This window comes from Hylobates moloch, unplaced genomic scaffold (genome assembly GCF_009828535.3).
Source record: "Hylobates moloch isolate HMO894 unplaced genomic scaffold, HMol_V3 SCAFFOLD_3, whole genome shotgun sequence".
Lineage (NCBI taxonomy): Eukaryota > Metazoa > Chordata > Mammalia > Primates > Hylobatidae > Hylobates > Hylobates moloch.
The window spans coordinates 157,734,196-157,755,366 of record NW_026652278.1 but is presented as its reverse complement, the minus strand read 5'-3'; the positions used below and the strand labels follow the sequence as shown (position 1 = coordinate 157,755,366).

Genomic DNA, 21,171 nt, shown 5'->3' with positions numbered 1-21,171 from the left:
TTGAGAGTGGTTAAATGTAAAAAGAGAAGAGATGGTAACAGATGTGGATAATTTTATTGTCATCATTACTTTTTCCTCAATATTTTATACATTTCCCCTGAAGCTCTATACCAGTTCTGGGAAGTTTGGGGGTGATCATAGACTTTTAGCCACCTGGTTAAGTGGTAATGTATGTCGTTCTATTTAAATGGTTAAGGGAGCCTGTAAACAGCAGTTTATAAGGAAATAAACTTTATGGCCTACTAAAAAGTTAATATTTAATTGTTGGGTTAGCATGAGAGTTTTTGAAAAAGATTGGTATCTCTTCAGTGTTTATAATTAACTACATTAAACTTGCACTCAAGCCAACATGTTCAACTTTGTTAATGTATTTATAAATAATTATTTTTATGGTTTAGATTTTAAGACTTGGGGACAATGTGTCTCAGAGCCCTTGCCACTGATAAGAACAGGGACTCTTCAGCTGGGCCCTTCCAATGTAGAATTCACTTAATCTCTGAGGCTTGAAAGGCACTTGTGATAGACAGAATAGTGACTCCCCAAGGATGTCCACCTCCTGATCCCTGGAACCTTTAAAGATGTTTCATTACATGGCCAAAAGGACCTTGCAAGTGTTATTAAATTAAGAGCCCTTTGACAAGGTGATTATTCTGAATTATTCAGGTGGGCCCAATGTAAACACAAGGATGTTCTTAAAAGGGAGGCAGGAAGCTCAAGGCCAGAGAAGGAGATGTGATGGTGAAGCAGAGGTAGGAGTGATAGGGAAATGATGCCACAGGCCAAGGAATACAGGAAGCCTCTAGAATCTGGAAAAGACAAGGGAACAGATTCTTCCCCAGTGGCCTCCAGAAGGAACCAGCCCTGCCAACACCTTGATTTTAGGACCCGATTTTTACCACAAAGTTTGAGTTAACCTGTTACAGCACCATCTAGTACAGGTCCTTACTGGTCCTCCTGTGGAGCACCCATCTCTGACAAACGGCCATGGCTTCTGCCTGGGTGCGTGCCCCATTGACCGAGCAGTGCCCTAGCCCAAGACTGCCTTGTGCCATCTTCAGACAGCTGTAACTCAACTCAACCTTCCAACCGTTGTTCTTTATTTTGAGGGCCTACATAGAAAATGCAGATCTCCTTTCTACATGGTGCCCTGAGGTATTTGCAGGTTTGTCCCCTTGTGTCTTTTCCCTAATGCTATACTCTTGAAGTTTTCTTTTCCTATTCCTCATATCACAGATTTCAGATTTTCCCTTATTAACTCTCCTACCTCATATAATGTTCCAAGTCCACTAAAGAGGCTTCTGGTTGATTTAAATTTAGTAATTCCATGATTCTTTTCACTTAATCATGAATCTTCATGACTAGAGTGTCTTTAGTACACATTTCTCCATCACATCTACAAGGATGTCCTGGGAGAACTCGCCAGATGCCACATTGAGATTCACCTGCATTTTACATCATCCTCCCATCCACAGAGTTCTCCCCATTGCCCCACCATTTCTGCTGTGACTTATTGTTAGCGAGTGTCTCCTGTAAGAGTTTTATTTCCCTTTCTAAATGTTCATGAATCTTTTGTTTAATACTGTTTTAGAATTTCCCAGATGGTCTGCAAAGTGCTTTGTTGTCATGAGCTTGAAAACTGGGGCCGTGCGCAGTGGCTCACACCTGGAATCCCCGCACTTTGGGAGGCCAAAGCTGGTGGATCACCTGAGGTCAGGAGTTTGAGACCAGCCTGGCCAACATAGTGAAACCTTGTCTCTACTAAAAATACAAAAATTAGCTGGGTGGGCACATGCCTGTAATCCCAGCTACTCAGGAGGCTGAGGCTGGAGAATCGCTTGAACCAGGGAGTCAGAGGTTGCAGTGAGCTGAGATCACACCACTGCACTTCAGCCTGGGCGACAGAGTGAGACTCTGTCTCAGGGAAAAAAAAAAAAAAAAAGAAAATTGGGACTTGCACGTGCCCTTCCTTGCCTGTTCAGTTGACCCTCATCCCAGATTCACCAGATTATCAAAGGTTATTGGTTGCATTTCTTCTGCTATTTTTCTCTGTACACTGGAGTGAATTCAGCCTGTTAAGAGTAATCATTTGATCTCTAAATCCCAACTCTTCACTCATTTTCCTCTTGTCAAAGTTTGTTCTTCCCTTCCAGTCTGAAGATTATCCTTCCCTTTCTTCTTGCCATCCAAGAACCACCATTCTCCACAGTGGGTCTGTGTCTTTCTTGCTCTTCTTGTTTCAAACATAACTTTAAAAGAGCTCTTAAAAAAATTTTTTTTGTCTTTAGCATTTTTGCAAGTTTAAGCTCATTCTGATCTTTAAGCCTTCTTGAATTGCTATGGGCCACGTTATGTTCTTTGTTATGGGCTCTTCTCTTCATCTTTTTGTACGTGCCATTTAAAAATCTGAGCCATTAGGCTGCTCCCTGGGAGATCACATCAGTACCTTTAGATGCCTCTATGTTTTCATCTGCAGGGATGATTTGCAATTGTATGGTTAGAATTTCATTTTTGAGAGCCTTCCTATTCCTCTTGAAGCATCTTCCTTTTGAGTTTCAGGTCATGCATATATTTTCTTTGAACATTTAAAATTCAGTTCTTTTAAACTATAAAGTTCAAACCTGACTATCACCAGCCTCTTTTTCCATGCTTTATTCCAAGTTCTCGATATTTCTGCTTCATCAGCAGAACATCTCCACCCCTGTCTGGTTTCTGCCCTCCCTCTAGTTGATCAGAATTAGATCCAAAGTTGCAGTTTGCTCAACTTTCTGTGAGATTAAACTATCAGCAAGGAAAAAGTGTATTAGAGATCCTAGTTTTAGTTGAGACTTACAGCAGATATCTAGGTATTTGATAACGCCCTCATTATTTCTATCTTTCCTCGTCATTTTGTGAGCATCATCATCCATTTACTTAAACCTACCAGCAATCCATGGTACATCTCTCACATGATAGCGTGTCTGTTGCCCCCTCCTTTTCTCTGTACCCAGCTGCTCTGCAGTGGGTTACTGCTGCTGTTCCACAGGGAAACATAATTTTGTAATGTACAGATGGGACTTTCGCTGCTTCTCTTCTAACCGGCTACTCTTTCGAACAGTATTTTATTTGGAAGTCCTGTTGCGCAAAGTCTCAGGGATCTCTAGACACTACGTTTTTGTCCTTGTGTTAAAATCTGTAGCTAACTTTGGTGTCTGCACTCTGTGGTTTGATAAACAGGCATCTGAAACTCTTATGTTTCGTCTCAATTCTTTCTTGTTTGAAATCCTAGACCTTTTCTACCATTGTTATTCCTCCTTCTATGAGAGCCCTAATATTTTCCACCATCATCAGTATAACAACTTTATCTGGACATATTTCTAACTTCATATTCAGTTCAAAGCCTTCATTATTTGATCAGCTAATCTCCAGGAAAATGTGTTTCTAAATCTTTGGGAGATATTTTTGTATATGTATATATGTTTTATTGTGTTTTGTTGTTATAAAAAGATTAAGACTGGGCACAGTGGCTCACACCTATAATCCCAAAAGTTCGGGGACCAGGGTGGGCAGATCACTTGAGGCCAGAAGTACAAGATCACCCTCAGCAACTTGGCAAAACCGTATCTCTACAAAAAAAAAAAAATTATTTTTAATTAGCTGGGCATGGTGGTATGTGCTTGTAGTCCTAGCTACTTGGGAGGCTGAAGTGGGAGGATGGCTTGAGCCCAGGAGGTCAAGGCTGCAGTGAGCTATGTTAATGCCACTGCACTCCAGCCTGGGTGACAGAACTAGGTCACCCAGGCTGGAGTGCAGTGGTGTGATCTCGACTCACTGCAACCTCTACCTCCTGGGTTCAGGTAATCCTCCCACCTCAGCCTCCCAAGTAGTGGTACTACAGGCATGCACCATTATATCCAGCTAACTTTTGTATTTTTAGTAGAGACAGGGTTTCACCATGTTGGTGGTCTAGAACTCCTGGCCTCAAGTGATCCCACTGCCTCGGCCTCCCAAAGTACTGGGATTACAGGCATGAGCCACTGCGCCTGGCCTGAAAAAAATCTTTTTGATTAGTACAATTGTGTAATTGTTCTTAAGTTCTCTAAGTTCTAACCCTTACTTTAGAAAAAGAGGAGGGACCACCTCTGATGCTGATATCTACCCAAGCACTTCCATTTTCTATGCATAACTTTAGAATCTCTAGAGGTGCTTTGTAAGTCTTGCCTGACATTGACATTGATTCCATATGAGTCAGCAGGAGTGGGTGTTGGTCAGCATGCACTCTGCCATATCCTAGATCCATTCCTAAAAGCTAGCATTCCTACAGATGGGCCACATAAGGTCAACATTTAGTGTCTCAAATCCCCCGCCCCCAAATTCCCAATGACTCTCCCTTAAGGAGCCAACCACAGATTTTCTTCAGTGTTTTAGGACCTCTTATTGTTCTTTTATTCATTCATTTATTTGTTTATTTTAAGAGATGGGGTCTTATCATGTTGCCCAAGCTAGCCTTGAACTCCTGGACTCAAGCAGTCCTTCCACCTCAGCCTCCCAACTAGCTGGGACTACGGGTTCATACCACTGCACCTGGCTTATTATTCTTGATTTTCTTAAGCAGAGGTCCTATCTGGTTTTTAAATATTCATTTTATTTTCTGAACATTTTTCTTGAAGTCTCTACTGATCATTTTCTTTCTTTCCTCCTTTATTATTATTTTTTTAAATGAGGTCTCACTCTGTCACCCAGGCTGTAGTTCAGTGGCGCAATCATACCTCACCTCAGCCCGAACTCCCGGTCTTAAGCGATCCTCCCAGCTGGGACTAAAGGCATGAGTCACCATACCTAGGTAATTTTTTTTTGGTAGAGATGGGGTCTTGCTATGTTGCCCAGGCTGTGCTCAAACTCCTGGGCTCAAGCAATCCTCCTGCCTTGGCCTCCCAAAGTGCTGGCATTACAGGTGTAAGCCACTGTGCCCAGCCTCTAGTGATCATTTTCTTTGTTCAAATGATTTTTCTTCCTCCTCCCAGGTGTTTTGTTTTTTTTTTTATTGTTTTATTTTGTTTTGCTACAGGGTATCCCTCTATCACCCAGGCTGGAGTGCAGTGGCATGGTCATAGCTCACTGCAACTTCAACCTCCAGGCTCAAGCAACCCTCCCTTCTACCTCAGGCTCCGAAGTAGATGGAACCACAGGCATGCACCACCACATCTGGCTAATTTTTTTATTTTTATTTTTGTAAAGACAGGGTTTCCCTATGTTGCCCAGGCTGGTCTTGAACTCCTGGGCTCAAGCGATCCTCCTGCCTCAGCCTCCCAAAGTGCTAGAATTACAGGTGTGAGCCACTGTGCCCAGCCTGAATGTAGTCTTTATGAATTCATTTAGTTTTTATTTCTGCTGTTGGTTTTTGAAAAAATAATGGTGCTTGTAGATGCTAAGTGTCTGAGTTTGCAAAATGATCTCTCTCAAGTGGAACATTGTTCTGCTAACATAGAAAAAATCAGAATATGCCATTGAAAGCATGGTTCCTTGGAACTAGGACAGCATCTTTTCTGTATTACCACCCCCCACCCCTTACCTCTTGTGCCCTGCCATGATTCCTAATCCTCTGCCTTCTGTTCTGTGGGTAGTCAGCATCAGTTGATGATGATAAGACATCCCTTAGAAGTCATTAAAGCAAGCTGTATTTAATGTGTTTAATCATTTTAGATGAATTAAGTCATCTTTCTTCTTAATCACTTTAGAGGCTGTTCCCTGAGTGCCGTTGAGTTAGTTATCTGATATTTTACTGAGTGCTCAAAACTGAGCTTTTAAGAAATGGCTTTAGCTGTGGCTTGCTGAGATTGTAATTTATCAATAGACTTGATGTTCTCACTGGACCTTTGGGGGTCCATGGACTAGTGTGTGCTTTCTTACATCATGGCAAGAATAGCTGGAAGTTGCAGCTGACTGCTACCTTAGAAGTGGAAGCTACTGGACGTTATTCTTTTGCACGTCATCTCTTGGCCTTCCAGACCTCAGGCTGTCTACAGTAAGTACAGAGCAGCACTGGCAGGTGTTTGGTCAGACCACTTCATTGACTATAGGCTTTATTGAAAGGCTCATTGAAAGGCTTTATTGCTTCTGGATCTGGGGAATCCAACATATCCTTTATTTCCTTAGGCCTGGCACTAGCTATATTTTTCCTTCCTTCCACTGGTCTCATCCTCTTCCAGTATTTTCTCAGCCTCTAAGCTTAGTAGGTGTAGGGCCCTGCACTAGGCACTGGGTGAGATAGAGAGGTATATACAGCATTGTCACTGCACTTATGCAGGCAGTCCAAGTTTGTGAGGACATTCATTAGAATGCACATAGTAGCCCCACGGAAAATGTGGCATTGAATAAGTGAAGCGAAAGCACGTAAGATCAGCTGAGGACAGGCTATAAAGAGAAATGCAAAAGGATCTTCCTCTACCCGGGAGAGTTGCAGGGTGGCGGGGATCAGCTAGCTCTGCTCATCTATAGCCCAGGTCAAACAAGTACAGAAATGACGTTAGCACCCACTCCCACCCTCTCTTCCCATTTCTAGCCTATGGGTTCACATGTCCTTGAGCAGCGTTAGGTAACTGAGGACTATGGTGCACTGTCCCTGGGATGCTTCCTCATAGTCTGATAGATGATTGCTTTTGTCTCCTTTTTTCTGCCATACTGTCTCTAATGGAACAATGTTGTTAGGAATTTAGATTGGTTTTCCCAAGGAGTTTTTACTGAGCCTAAGCTATTATTCCCAAGAAAAATTCCTCAGCAGGTCCCTTACAATTTATGTTTCCCTGTTAGTGGGCCTTAATAATTCCAATTTGCCTACAGGATTTTCTAAAGAAATAGTTCTCTATGAAGTGTTTTTATATTCAAGCAGTGCTTCCATTCAGAGAACTTAATGATATAGTTGACATCTTAGTAAAACAATTTAACAGGATCATGTTAAGCTTGGTCATCAGAAAGAACATTCATGCTTAAGGTTTCAGAATGAAGGAGCACTCTCTTGACATCTGATTTTCCTAGCAGACCAAAGAGAGAAAGTATCAAGAGACAAAAATTCAAGAAATGGCTTCTGTGGAATTGAGATAGTTGAAAAAACAAACAAACAAACAACAAAAAAAATGCTTATTTGTATATTTGCTTGCAAAAAGAGAAATCAACTTGTTTATAAATATACTGAAGCTTTCCTTAAAATGGATGTCTAATCAAGGAGGTACTTGCAAGGGAGATGTGGTTTGACTTCTGTTTTATTGGCTTGTTACATTTAATCAAGGTGGCGACATGTGAGAAGTGGTTTAGCTCTTAACTCTGATCACTGCCTGTAAATGATAAGGCTCACGTCCATGCCTGTGGAATAAAGTGCTGTCAGGTTTGCATTTAATTCTGCATACAGTCAGCTCTCACGGTAATTAGAGATAGGATAGGCAGAAGTTCAGGAAATTAAATCCATAATCTGATATTTCCATTTTTTCCTAAAATATCTACTAATGCTTTTACCAAACCTGGGATGTGAGTTGGTGAGTCTTACTGTCTTACATCTTTTTTATCGGTTTATCCTACTTCAACAGAATGTCCAAAACCAAACAAAAAAATATATAGCAGAAAGGGAGAAGGAGGAGAAGCAAAAGGTCAGGTTAGCACCACATAAAACTTGGTGGCCAGATTATGAATAACCAGTTATCAACAGAAATAATGTAAAAAGATCAAACCGAACATTGAAACCATAAGGCCCCATATACCTACTATGTACCCACAAAAATTAAAATTAAAAATTAAAAAGTAGTAATGAACTGTAGGGCCCTTTAGATTACACCAGCAATAGTACTGTCATTCTCCAACTAAGGCTCATTTTTTTTTCCAGAAAGAAAAAAAGGGTTTGTTGAAGTTGCTTTCTGGCGCCTCCACTAAACGGAAGCCCCGCGTGTCTCCTCCAGCATCGCCCACCCTAGAAGTGGAGCTGAGCAGTGCAGAGCTTCCTCTCCAGGGAGCGGTGGGGCCCGAACTGCCACCAGGAGGTGTCCACGGCAGAGCAGGCTCCTGCCCTGTGGACGGGGACGGACCGGTCACGACTGCAGTGGCAGGAGCAGCCCTGGCCCAGGATGCTTTTCATAGGAAGGCAAGTTCCCTGGACTCCGCCGTCCCCATCGTTCCACCTCCTCGCCAGGCCTGTTCCTCCCTGGGTCCTGTCTTGAATGAGTCCAGACCTGTTGTTTGCGAAAGGTGAGTTCAACTTTGTTCCAGGAAAAAACTAAAAAATGAACAACAAGCTTTAGGCTGGAACATTATTGTGATATTTAAGATGTTTTGCCACATCTTCCTAAATGTTTTGAAACTGAGCTTATGAAAATAAGCACTGAATTTCTTTTCCCACTTGACACGACATACTCTGTTTTCCTTTTTCCTTCCATGTTTCTTAATGGGTTGGTCCCCAGCCTTCCTTTTCCTTTATTTTCTCTACTCTGCCATGCCAGAATTGTGTCCAGGTAAAAACTGTCAATCACTGGGAACTTGTTCACGGATTTACTTCTTTCTTATTTTTATTCTGTTGCCACCAATCGCTTTTTTTTTTTAATTTTTTGCCTTTTTTATTAAAAGTTTACATTGTTTCCTGCTAGTTGTGAAGCAGCTAGAGCAGGTGTGTCCAATCTTTTGGCTTCCCTGGGCCACACTGAAGGAGGAATTGTCTTGGGCCACACATAAAATATACTCATATGGCCGGGCACAGTGGCTCACGCCTGTAATCCCAGCAACATGGTAAAACCCTGTCTCTACTAAAATAAAAGAAATAGGCATGGTGGCGGGTCCCTGTAATCCCAGCTACTTGGGAGGCTGAGGCAGGAGAATCGCTTGATCCCAGGAGGCAGAGGTTGCAGTGAGTGGAGATCATGCCACTGCATGGGTGACAGAGCAGGACTGGGTGACAGAGCCTGGGTGACAGAGCAGGACTCCATCTCAAAATAGTAGTAATAATTATATATATACACATACACATATATACATACACACACACATATATATACTGTTAAAAAATATTTTACATTACATATATATACACACTAACATTAATGATAGCTGATGAGCTAAAAAAAATTGCAAAAAAATTTCACAATATTTTAAGAAAGTTTATGAATTTGTGTTGCACTGCATGCGCACGGGTTAGACAAGCTTGAATTAGAGAATTCTGTCAGCTAAGAGAACTCTCTTCTTTTTTTGAGACGGGGTCTTGCTCTGTTGCACAGTCCTTCAGTGCAGTGGTGCAATCACAGCTCACTGAAGCCTCAACATCCTGGGCTCAAGTGATCCTCCCACCTCAGCTTCCTGAGTGGCTGGGACCACAAGCCTGTGCCACCATTCCCAGCTAATTTTTTTGTAAAGACGGGGTCTCCCATGTTGCCCAGGCTAGTCATTCAAGCCATTCTCCTGCCCCGGCCTCCCAAAGTGCTGGAATTACAGGCGTGAGCCACGATGTCTAGCGAAGAACTCTCTTCTTCCTGAGCCAGAAGGGTATGGCTAAGTTCTCAGTCTCAGTTCTGACTCTCCTCCTTACCAAGTGACTTGATTCAGTTACACTCAGAGTAATAAGCCCTGTCTTAGTGATGCCAGCCTTGAAAATGATTACAAAAGGGAGCAGTTCTGTTTGATAACCCCACTGGGGTTCTAGGAATGTGTTAGGAAAGAAAATATATTATTTAATGAGACAGATAGCTACTAGGATTATTTAAACTCAGCAGTGAATCACTATTCATTACGTAGGAAAGCATCATGAAGTATACTCAAAATAGTGGACTCTTTATATCTCATATAAATATATAGTATTTGTCTTAAGTATCATCTGTTTTATTGTTTCCGTAAACTTCATTTCCTCTGTGCCTGCATTTCATAAATAAAGCAAATTTCTGCTTTGTGGAGGTATTGCTTTTTTGGTAGCATTTTCTATGTTGCCGACTTGAAATCTTACTATAAAGCGTTAATGTTTTTAAATGCCTTAAATTCACCTTACCTCTGTATTTCAGATGAAGCCATAGGTATATTTGTATCCACCAAAACCTGAGGCCTGCATTCATATTTTTGGCACACTTTTTTACTTAAAAATAAACTAGGAAAAATGGAAAAGAATAAATTTCAAACCTATTTCCATTAAGTACAAAGCTCATAATTTATGATTTTTTTTTTTTTTTTTTTTTTTGAGATGGGAGTCTCACTCTGTTGCCCAGGCTGGAATGCAGTGGTGCAATCTTGGCTCACTGCAACCTCGACTTCCCGGGTTCAAGTGATTCTCCTGCCTCTGCTTTCCAAGTAGCTGGGATTGCAGGCACACACCACGCCCGGCTAATTTTTTTGTATTTTTAGTAGAGACGGGGTTTTGCCATGTTGGCCAGGCTGGTCTCGAACTCCTGAGCTCAAGCAATCCACCTGCCTCAGCCTCTCAAAGTGCTGGGATTACAGGCGTGAGCCACGGAGCCCAGCCACAATTAATGATATTTATTTTTATAGTGCTGTACAATAATTTTCTATAGTTCTAATCCCCATAAAACCAGTTTTAAAATGAGCCATTACCCTAAAAAAGTGTTCTCTCCCTACAAATGAAATCATTTTATCTGTCCTCTCATCTGTTGTGCTCTTGGTAAAGCTTTGAAATTTTGTCCAGAATTCACGGAATCTCTTATTCTGAGAGTCAACCTTTTTCCTGCTGTATTGGTTTGCTTTCCAGGGATAGCACCTTCTGTCCCTGGAGTTGGTCCAGTTACTTGTTTGCTTTCTCTTGGTCACAAAGCCTCCCTTCCTCCCTCCAGGCACTGATCTGCAGTTTTTCCTTCAAGCCCTGAGGGCATCTCTCCCGTGTTCCCCCTCATTTGTGGTATTTGTGTGACTCTTTTGAGTGATGGTTCACTTTGCCCAGACTCTCCCTAGGCACTGGCATGGGCACTGCAGCCTCCCTCCCCCAATGCATTCCTTTTCAGTTGCCAGATGTCCTCAGTCTCTGCGGCTTCTGCATTCCGATCCCTTCCTCTTAGAGGAGCTCCTTTCTAACAGCAGGCTCCTGCTGTTCAGTTCATTTGAAAAGAAGGAATTGCTAGCGCAGACAGGTGATGGCGTTTCAGGGAGCGAGGGATGCACATCAGATAGGGAACATGGAGAATGTAATGACAGGACAGATGGGCCCAGGCATGCTGGAATTCTTTGACAGGTTTTTTTGTATAACCATTTGAATTTTTACAAGTGGGAAAGGGGTCTTTGGAGAAGATTTCTACCCGTTTATATTTTTATAATCCATATGTTCAATGGAATATTAAATATAATAGCCAACCTGACCAACTTTCCACAGCCCTTGCTTTCATACAGTGATGGTGATAGTATTTATTTACCTTGGATTCTTAGATCTGTCTCACAGTAAAAATAACAGGAAAAATGTACGGTAACATATAGGAAAATGTTATATTATTCACTGGGAATGAAATTTTTTGATTTCCCACCAAGTATAGAATTTAGGGATTACTTGTGTTCATATTTTAAACATTTCAACACAATAAAAAGTGCTCAATGCTGAAAATGAAGGAAAGATTTAACTTTTATATCAGTATGATTGAGAAAACATTTCAGGATCTAGGAATAATCCTTGATTTACAATATAAACATCAACAACTCTTGCCCCGGCAAAATGCAGAAGGAGCCCAGGGTTCTTTTGGTAAAAATTCTACTGACTGGTAGAACTTCATAGAAGTATTTTTCAATTTATATTATTGGGACACTATGAGATAGGATTCATCTACAGATTATAATGAGAACAAGCATAAAATTTCCTCTCAAAACATGACCCTATCTCATACATCTAAAGTAAAAGAATGTGCCAGGCATGGTGGCTCACGCCTGTAATCCCAGCACTTTGGGAGGCCAAGGTGGGTGGATCACGAGGTCAGGAGTTCAAGACCAGCCTGACCAAGATGGTGAAACCCTAGCTCTACTAAAAATCCAAAAAAAAAATAGCCAGGCGTGGTGGCGGTCACCTGTAATCCCAGCTACTCGGGAGGCTGAGGCAGAGAACTGCTTGAACCCGGGAGGCGGAGGTTGCAGTGAGCCACACTCACACCACTGCACTCCATCCAGCCTGGGTGACAGAGCGAGACTCCATCTCAAAAAAAAAAAAAAAAAGAGAGAGAGAGAATGTGACTGGGGCGGCCGGTGCTGTCAATGGAAAGAAGCAACCACGTGGTATAAAGACTTAAGCAATCTCATAATAAGAAAGGATGAACCTTGAAGTGTGTTGACAGGTCTTGGTGTCAGCAGAGAGAATTCTCTTAGGAACAAAAGGATTCTTCTGTGTTTGTTAGAGAGACTGAAGAAAACAAGCAAGAAATAGCGCTATATCCTGGAGGCAGAAAATGTATAATTGATGACAGCAGAAACAATAGAACAAATATTTTAGGCTCTATTTTAGAGGGATTGAGAAGAAATAATTAGGAAATTGCAAAGAGAAAGTGGAAAGAAAATATTTCAGAAGGGATGAAAAATAAAAGAAAGTATATGACAGGTTTATTTTTCTTCCAAAGAAAAAAAATAAATATATATATAAAGAGTTCGGAGAGACACAGCAAGTCATCTTTATCTGTGTGTATTTTTAAATGTAGGAATTAAACTGAGAACCACATACCTATAAGCTCGTCTCCTAAATTAGAAAAAAAAAAAAAAAACCTATGTATGATCTTTGATCAGGGATTAAGCTAGAACACTTGGAAACATACAAATTGGATAGAGATAGATTTACAGAAAGGCAGCTGGGCTTAACCAGCATGATTAATTTCTTTGAATCAGTGACAATGAACCCACTGGGTGAAGCAATGGACGTAATTTACTTGGACTTGGAGCAAGCTACAAAGGGAACTAGTATGGTTTTGCCAGTGAAATACTTAATTGAATATTAGATTGCTGTGGCAACTGGCAGAAAGCAGTAAGTGGTTACTCACCCAGGTCAGAGTGATGGACTGAGTGCCTCCCAGAGCAACATGGGAGCCAATTTGGGTTATACCAGGGCGATTAGAAAGGAAAATGTATGAACTACAGAGAACACCAGAGAGGCCAGAAAAATAAAGGAGACAGGAAATGTATACTAATAAAAGACTGCAAATGCCCATTCAGATGGAAGTTAAAATACCATAGCGTTGGAAGTCTGTGGAGCTTCTTTATATTGCAAGACTCTGTTTCTTGAATTCTACCTTGTCAGTTATCACCAAAAGTTGAATAAGGTCACACAGCCACCAAGAGGCAGAGGCCATTCAGGGACCGATCTGTGAGCCACTCTGGTCACCCCGTAATGCCTCCACAGTGCTTTGTTCAAAGGGAATAAGGGGTGCTTTCCAACCGAGGTGCCAGTCAGCTTTATACATTTTTCCTTTTTTTTTCCCTTTTTTAAACAAAAAATTTTTATTCATTCATGTATCTTATTTTTTAAATTGTGGTAAAGTATACATGAAAATTTACTATTTTTTCAAGTGCACAATTCAATGGCATTAAGTACATTCATGTTGTCATACAACCATTCACTGCTATCCATTTCTAGAACTTTTTCTCATCCTAAACTGAATCTGTACTCATTAAGCACTAACTCTTCATTCCCCTCCTCCAGGCCCTGCAACCACCCTTCTACTTTCTGGGCATCTCATAAGTGGAATCATGCAATAGTCGTCCTTCTATGTGCATGCAGCTTATTTCACTTAGCATAACATTTGCAAGGTTCGTCCCTGTTGTAGCACGTGTCAGAATTTCATTCCTTTTTAAGGAGCTTTGTACATTTTAAAAAATAGTTTTTCTATACAACTAGGCTTTTTCTTTTTGCCACTTGACATGCTTATTAAGAATTAAACGTACTATGCTAAGTACTGTGAGGCATATAAAGTGAATTTAGCATCATCTCACCCTTCAAGCAGCTTATGGTTTGGTAGAATAAACGAGACAGGGACACAGATGGTAATAATACAATGTAGACTATGCTAAGTGCTGTAAGACATATACATGGAGGCCTCTGGGATTTAGTCAAGCATGAAATTGCCTCCAGCCATGGGGCTGGAGATTTCACAGGGGAATACTGGAGCCAGGCTTTGAGAGAGTGATAGGGTATGAGTGGGAGAGAGAGTGTCAAAGGAGATTCCCACTGGAAGGAACTGCATGAGCCAAGGTGTGGCGTGGGGGAAGTAAAGGCCCTGAATAGGGGACATGTTCAGGCTTAGGGGAGTGTTTGGGACTTCTGTGGTGATAATAGTAGCTACAGCTGCCTAAAAAGAGATTAGGGCCTGATCACCAAGGGCTTCGCATACCAGGCTGAGGATTAACCTTGCTCACAGGCATTGTAAAGCTGTTAATGATTTTTTGGCAGTGGGTAGCTGCAAATAGAGTTGCCACTTAAGAATATTAGTATGTGAGCTCTGCATAGACTGGGTTGGGGACAGGAAGAGACTTGAAGCAAAAAAGGTAGATATTTGACCAGGTGGATGCCGGGTCCACCCCTTGTCTTACCCCTGTAATCCTAGCATTTTGGGATCCCAGGTGGATCACCAGGTCAGGAGTTAGAGACCAGCCTGGCCAATATATTGAAACCCTGTCTCTATTAAAAATACAAAAATTAGTCAGGCGTGGTGTCATACGCCTGTAATCCCAGCTACTCAGGAGGCTGAGGCAGGAAAATCGCTTGAGCCTAGGAGGCGGAGGTTGCGGTGAGCTGAGATCATGCCATTGCACTCCAGCCTGGGTGACAAGAGCGAAACTCCGTCTTAAAAAAAAAAAAAAAAAAAAAAAAAGATATTTGACCAGGTGGAAGGTAATGAAGTCATCAACTAGGATAGTGACAGTGACAACGAAGAGGAGTGGATGGGGTGCAGATTTTGAAGATAGATCAGCAGGTCCCGTGTAGGTCATGGGAGAGTATTCATTGACCCCTGAGGTTCAGAACTTCCCCAAACCCCTGTTCATATAAAGAAAAGGATAATCTGAGTGAGGCAGAGGGTGGAGCAGCAGATGTAAAGGGCCTCTGCAGCTGGGCCTTACATCTGTTTGTTGGTCTGTAAATGTTCTACTTGGCAAAGCCTTGTAATGCCTGAAATAGTTGGCCAGTTATGCCCAGTATTTGGCCTTACAAATCTGTATTAGAAAACTCTGCAAACCACCTCACAAGGCTCAAGATCAGGACCTGAGCTGGAAGATTTCTAAGTAGAGTCTATTACTCCTGCACCTGGTAGTCTTCATACGATCAAGACTGTGTCACAGTTTCCATTATGCACAGTTTCTCATTCCACCCGCCCCCCTAGAGGTTTATAAAACTTAGCAATGAAAATTTGCTCCCACTGGGAACTTGGCAGGAAGAGTATGTTCTTAGCCCAGCAGCAGTTCTAGTTCAAAAAATTTTTGACAAAATTGGTTTAGTGCATTTTATAAAATGCATATATTAATCTAATTCACTTCAAGTTTTTCAATAACCATTTTTATTCCATTTCACCTTTAAGGCAGCTCACAGAGAACAAGTAGGGAATATATCTCATGAGAAATCTACTCTGAATATGTTTTGAGTCACTTGTACATTTTTTCCCAGAATTATAAAGCTTTGCCTTAAATGTTTAACTTGCCCCACATGGCAACTACATCATTGCTTTTTCCGTGGATTTTTAGCATGTTGACATTAGACTTGAGAAATGTCATCTGGATCCTTCTTTCAGATAAATTCGTAATGAAATTATTTGTCTTGCTTTTAAAGGTGTCAGAGGGCTGGGCGTAGCGGCTTATGTCTATAATCCCAGCACTTTCTGGGGCTGAGGCTGGAAGATTGCTTGAGCCGAGGAGTTCAAGACCAGCCTGGGCAATATAGTGAGATACCATCTCTACAAAAAATAAAAAGATTAACCAGGTTTGGTGGCACACACCTGTAGTCCCAGCCAGAAAGCTGAGGTAGGAAGATCAGTTAAGCCTGGGAGGTCAAGGCTACAGTGAGCTGTGATTGCATCACTGTACACCAGCCTGGGCAACAAAGCAAGGCCATCTCAAAATAAAATAAAGATATCAAAGAAGGGATTCCAAAACCCTAACTGTGTTGATCTAAAGTTTGTCAAATCTCATTTTCAGGAAATGCTTTGGGTTGTGGCCTGAGTTCGTTTCCTGGTTAGAGATGTCCAGCCACTGACTGGCCCATCCTTAACCTCCTTGAAGTGCCAGGCCTCTGCCTACTCTTGTCTAAGCCATATGATCATAATGGGAGCTAATATTTTCGGGTTGAACTCTTTGTCAGACACCATACGAAGAACATCATATTTGTTTAACTCATTACAGTCCTATTCTACAGATGAGGAAACAGACTGAGAGCTGAGATAACTGGCCCAAAATTAAGCTGCTCTAACTGACCTTAAAGACTGTGTCAATCCTTAGGCCAGTGTTTCTCCCACCGTGTCATGCTTCCTCCCTCGTTCCATGTTTGATCAAACCCCAGCCTTGTGGTCTATGAATATTCATGTTTGAATTAGCTGAACCTTTCTCAGATATGATAAGCCAGCTTCTGTGCTGTGCTTTTGCTTCAGATCTTGGATAGTAATTTGGTCCCTGTGCCAAAGGAGCTCAGGTTGTTCAAGCAGCCACTTATCTTTTGCAGAGATGTGTTTTTTTAGTGTAATAGTCTGGGACTCTTGCTGTGGTCTTTCTTAAATGGATTTTGGTTTATATGGAATGGGAATTGGTGAAAGGAGCAGGCAGTTTCACCTGGGTTTCAGAAGTTTGGGGACAGTTGTATAGAATTTGTTCTGCCTGTCATTTTGAAGCCATAATGTTCTTCACCTTCAGTCAGGAGTGGGTCCCATGAGGCTATAAACTCATTTTCTGACTTTGAGAACCAAATTAAAGTAGAAACCCAAAATCAACTTTATGACTGACTACTCATTACGTAGAATCAAACAGTGAAAGATATATTTATTAGTTATCTGTTGCCATGTAACCAGTTACCCCCAAAACTCAGTGGCTTAAAACAATAATAAGCATGTATTATTTCACAGTTTCTGTGAGTCACATATTTATGGAACAGCTTATCTGAGCAGTTCTGGCTTAGAGTATTTCTTGAGATTGTAGTCAAGACATCAGCCTGAGCTGATGCTCAACTGGGGCTGGAGGATCCACTTCTAAGGTGGCTTATTCACATCACTTTCTGGTTAGTTTAGACTTTTGGAAAGAGGCCTCAGTTCCTTACCATGTGTTTCCTCTCCATAGAGACGTTGAGTGTCCTCACAACATGGCGGCCAATTTTCCTGAGTGACTGATCCAAGAGAAAGTAAAGTGGAAGCCACAATGCCTTTTATGATCTAGCCTCAGAAATCACCCACTGTCATTTCCGCAACATTTTATTGGTCACACAGGTCATCCTATGCATCATAGGAGGAGACTACACAAGAGTGTGAATACCAGGAAGCAAAGTTCACTAGGGTCATCTTGGAGGTTGGCTACCATACACCACCATTCTTTTCCCCCTTTTATTGAGAAGAAGAGTAATGCAAATAATGCTGGAAAAAATAGAGAAAGATAAAAGGATATAGAATGTAAAACAAGTCACCTCCCTCTGGCTTCCTACAAGCTGTAATTCTGCATAGGAAAGCTAAGGAGCATGGAGGCAGAGGCATAGATAATATTAAACCAAGTAGGCTTCTGCCATTTTTAATTAATAATGACACCTTTCCCACTACCTCCAAATTCTGAGCCAAGGAGAAACAGACCCAAATGTCAGAATAATAGAGATGAGAATGTCAACCTCATTACTGGTAATACTGGATTGGATTTGTGGCCACAGCCCTCCCCTCCATGTCTGGACCTTGGGACTACCTTCCCAAGGGATAATCTGGGTGTGTGGGACAGATTACCTTCCTCAGAATTGCTGCCTCGCCCGTGTCAAACCCCAGTGTAAGGGACATAGGGACACAGAGACAGACCTCCAGACTCACCTTCCTGACCTCTGTGTGCTTACAACATAGATGGAGCAGAGCCTCCTCAGCCTGTGGGCAGGCCGTTCAGAGAGGACTGAACCCCCCTGCTCAGCTACTTCTCCCAGCCTCACCAATCAAATAAATTCACTCCTGTTTCCTTGGAGAGTAGGGAGGGATAGAAATGATACCCCTCCTAGGAAATGAAACAAAACTCTCCTTTATGGCCAAGATACAAACACTAGTAGGGAACAAGGATGGCTGTCCTTGTTAAGGTCACTCAGATGAACCAGTCTGGGCCATCAGTAGTGGGTTGACACACATATCCAAATCTGGTCTTTGTTAGTACCAAGTCTCTACTAAACAGAAAATAGCAGCATTTTGAGTTGTTTTACAATCATGAATGAATTAATGTTATTTCCTATTTATGTTGAAGGTTTGTGCAGACTAACAGTACACCATTTTTTAAAATCACTGCTTTGAATCGCCTTAACCAAAATCTCTTTCTTTTCTAGGCACAGGGTGGTGGTTTCCTATCCTCCTCAGAGTGAGGCAGAACTTGAACTTAAAGAAGGAGATATTGTGTTTGTTCATAAAAAACGAGAGGATGGCTGGTTCAAAGGCACATTACAACGTAATGGGAAAACTGGCCTTTTCCCAGGAAGCTTTGTGGAAAACATATGAGGAGACTGACACTGAAGAGGCTTAAAATCACTTCACACAACAAAATAGCACAAAGCAGTTTAACAGAAAGAGCACATTTGTGGACTTCCAGATGGTCAGGAGATGGGCAAAGGATTGGTATGTGACTCTGATGCCCCAGCAGTTACCCCAGCGAGCAGAGTGAAGAAGATGTTTGTGTGGGTTTTATTAGTCTGGATTCGGATGTATAAGGTGTGCCTTGTACTGTCTGATTTACTACACAGAGAAACCTTTTTTTTTTTTTTTTAAGATATATAACTAAAATGGACAATTGTTTACAAGGCTTAACTAATTTATTTGCTTTTTTAAACTTGAACTTTTCGTATAATAGATACGTTCTTTGGATTATGATTTTAAGAAATTATTAATTTATGAAATGATAGCTAAGGAGAAGCTGGATTATCTCCTGTTGAGAGCAAGAGATTCGTTTTGACATAGAGTGAATGCATTTTCCCCTCTCCTCCTCCCTGCTACCATTATATTTTGGGGTTATGTTTTGCTTCTTTAAGATAGAAATCCCAGTTCTCTAATTTGGTTTTCTTCTTTGGGAAACCAAACATACAAATGAATCAGTATCAATTAGGGCCTGGGGTAGAGAGACAGAAACTTGAGAGAAGAGAAGTTAGTGATTCCCTCTCTTTCTAGTTTGGTAGGAATCACCCTGAAGACCTAGTCCTCAATTTAATTGTGTGCGTTTTTAATTTTCCTAGAATGAAATGACTGAAACGATGAGAAAGAATACAGCACAACCCTTGAACAAAATGTATTCAGAAATATATTTAGTTTTATAGCAGAAGCAGCTCAATTGTTTGGTTGGAAAGTAGGGGAACTTGAAGTTGTACTCACTGTCTGAGAATGGCTATGAAGCGTCATTTCACATTTTACCCCAACTGACCTGCATGCCCAGGACACAAGTAAAACATTTGTGAGATAGTGGTGGTAAGTGATGCACTTGTGTTAAGTCAAAGGCTATAAGAAACACTGTGAAAAGTTCATACTCATCCATTGTGATTCTTTCCTCACGTCTTGCATGTATTACTGGATTCTCACAGTAATATAGACTGTGCATGGTGTGTACATTTCATTGCGATTTCCTGTTAAGGTGAGTTTGTACTCAGAATTGACCAATTCAGGAGGTGTAAAAATAAACAGTGTTCTCTTCTCTACCCCAAAGCCACTACTGACCAAGGTCTCTTCAGTGCACTCGCTCCCTCTCTGGCTAAGGCATGCATTAGCCACTACACAAGTCATTAGTGAAAATGGTCTTTTATGTCCTCCCAGCAGACAGACATCAAGGATGAGTTAACCAGGAGACTACTCCTGTGACTGTGGAGCTCTGGAAGGCTTGGTGGGAGTGAATTTGCCCACACCTTACAATTGTGGCGGGATCCAGACGAGCCTGTCTTTTTATATCCATTCTTTGATGTCATTGGCCTCTCCCACTGATTTCATTACGGTGCCACACAGTCATGGATCTGGGTAGTCCGGAAAACAAAAGGAAGGAAGACAGCCTGGTAATGAATAAGATCCTTACCACAGTTTTCTCATGGGAAATACATAATAAACCCTTTCATCTTTTTTTTTCTTTTAAGAATTAAAACTGGGAAATAGAAACATGAACTGAAAAGTCTTGCAGTGACAAGAGGTTTCATGGTCTTAAAAAGATACATTATGTGGTTGAAGATGAAATCATTCCTAAATTAACCTTTAAAAAAAAAAAAAAAACACTGTATATTATGTTCCTGTGTGTTGAATTTTTAAAAAAATACTTTACTTGGATATTCATGTAATATATAAAGGTTTGGTGAAATGAACTTTAGTTAGGAAAAAGCTGGCATCAGCTTTCATCTGTGTAAGTTGACACCAATGTGTCATAATATTCTTTATTTTGGGAAATTAGTGTATTTTATAAAAATTTTAAAAAGAAAAAAGACTACTACAGGTTAAGATAATTTTTTTACCTGTCTTTTCTCCATATTTTAAGCTATGTGATTGAAGTACCTCTGTTCATAGTTTCCTGGTATAAAGTTGGTTAAAATTTCATCTGTTAATAGATCATTAGGTAATATAATGTATGGGTTTTCTATTGGTTTTTTGGAGACAGTAGAGGGAGATTTTGTAACAAGGGCTTGTTACACAGTAATATGGTAATGATAAAATTGCAATTTATCATTCCTTTTCATGTTAATAATTTGAGGACTGGACAAAAGGTTTCAAGATTAAAAGTTGATGTTCAACCTTTGTATGTCCCTTGTGTCAATCCTTAAAATTTTGCTTTTTAAAAAAACAAAACAAAAAACCCGGGACACATTTGACCTAATTTGTACCTCACAAAAATTCTTTGCATACACCTCAAGCAGAAGATGTCTACAGGAGTCAATTTGGTGATTATGACACATTTTACCTCTGCAACTAACAAACCTTGTTTATTTCTCCAAGAAGCTTAAAAAGAGTTTGTGGAGTCACACAAGGTCATGTATGGCACTTGGATTCCCCTCTTCCTCTTCCGGTTACTAAAATAATCTGGTGAGTGCTAGAAGTTGTC

At 41.0% G+C, this 21,171-nt stretch overlaps 1 protein-coding gene across 3 annotated transcripts in view; it reads left to right on the top strand.

The window, feature by feature from the left end:
- The window catches only part of SH3RF1 (SH3 domain containing ring finger 1), a 187,888-nt gene extending 167,021 nt beyond the window's left edge, over nucleotides 1–20,867 (top strand). For 2 of the 3 annotated variants that reach the window (XM_032148888.2, XM_032148887.2), the window contains 2 exons: nucleotides 7,850–8,208; nucleotides 18,440–20,867. In XM_032148888.2, the coding sequence (XP_032004779.1) occupies nucleotides 7,850–8,208; nucleotides 18,440–18,608 (528 nt within the window). In that variant the 3' untranslated portion in view covers nucleotides 18,609–20,867. The remainder of the gene's footprint in view (nucleotides 1–7,849; nucleotides 8,209–18,439) is intronic. The other variant, XR_009212944.1, reaches the window with a different exon arrangement.
- Nucleotides 20,868–21,171: the final 304 nt, after the last annotated feature.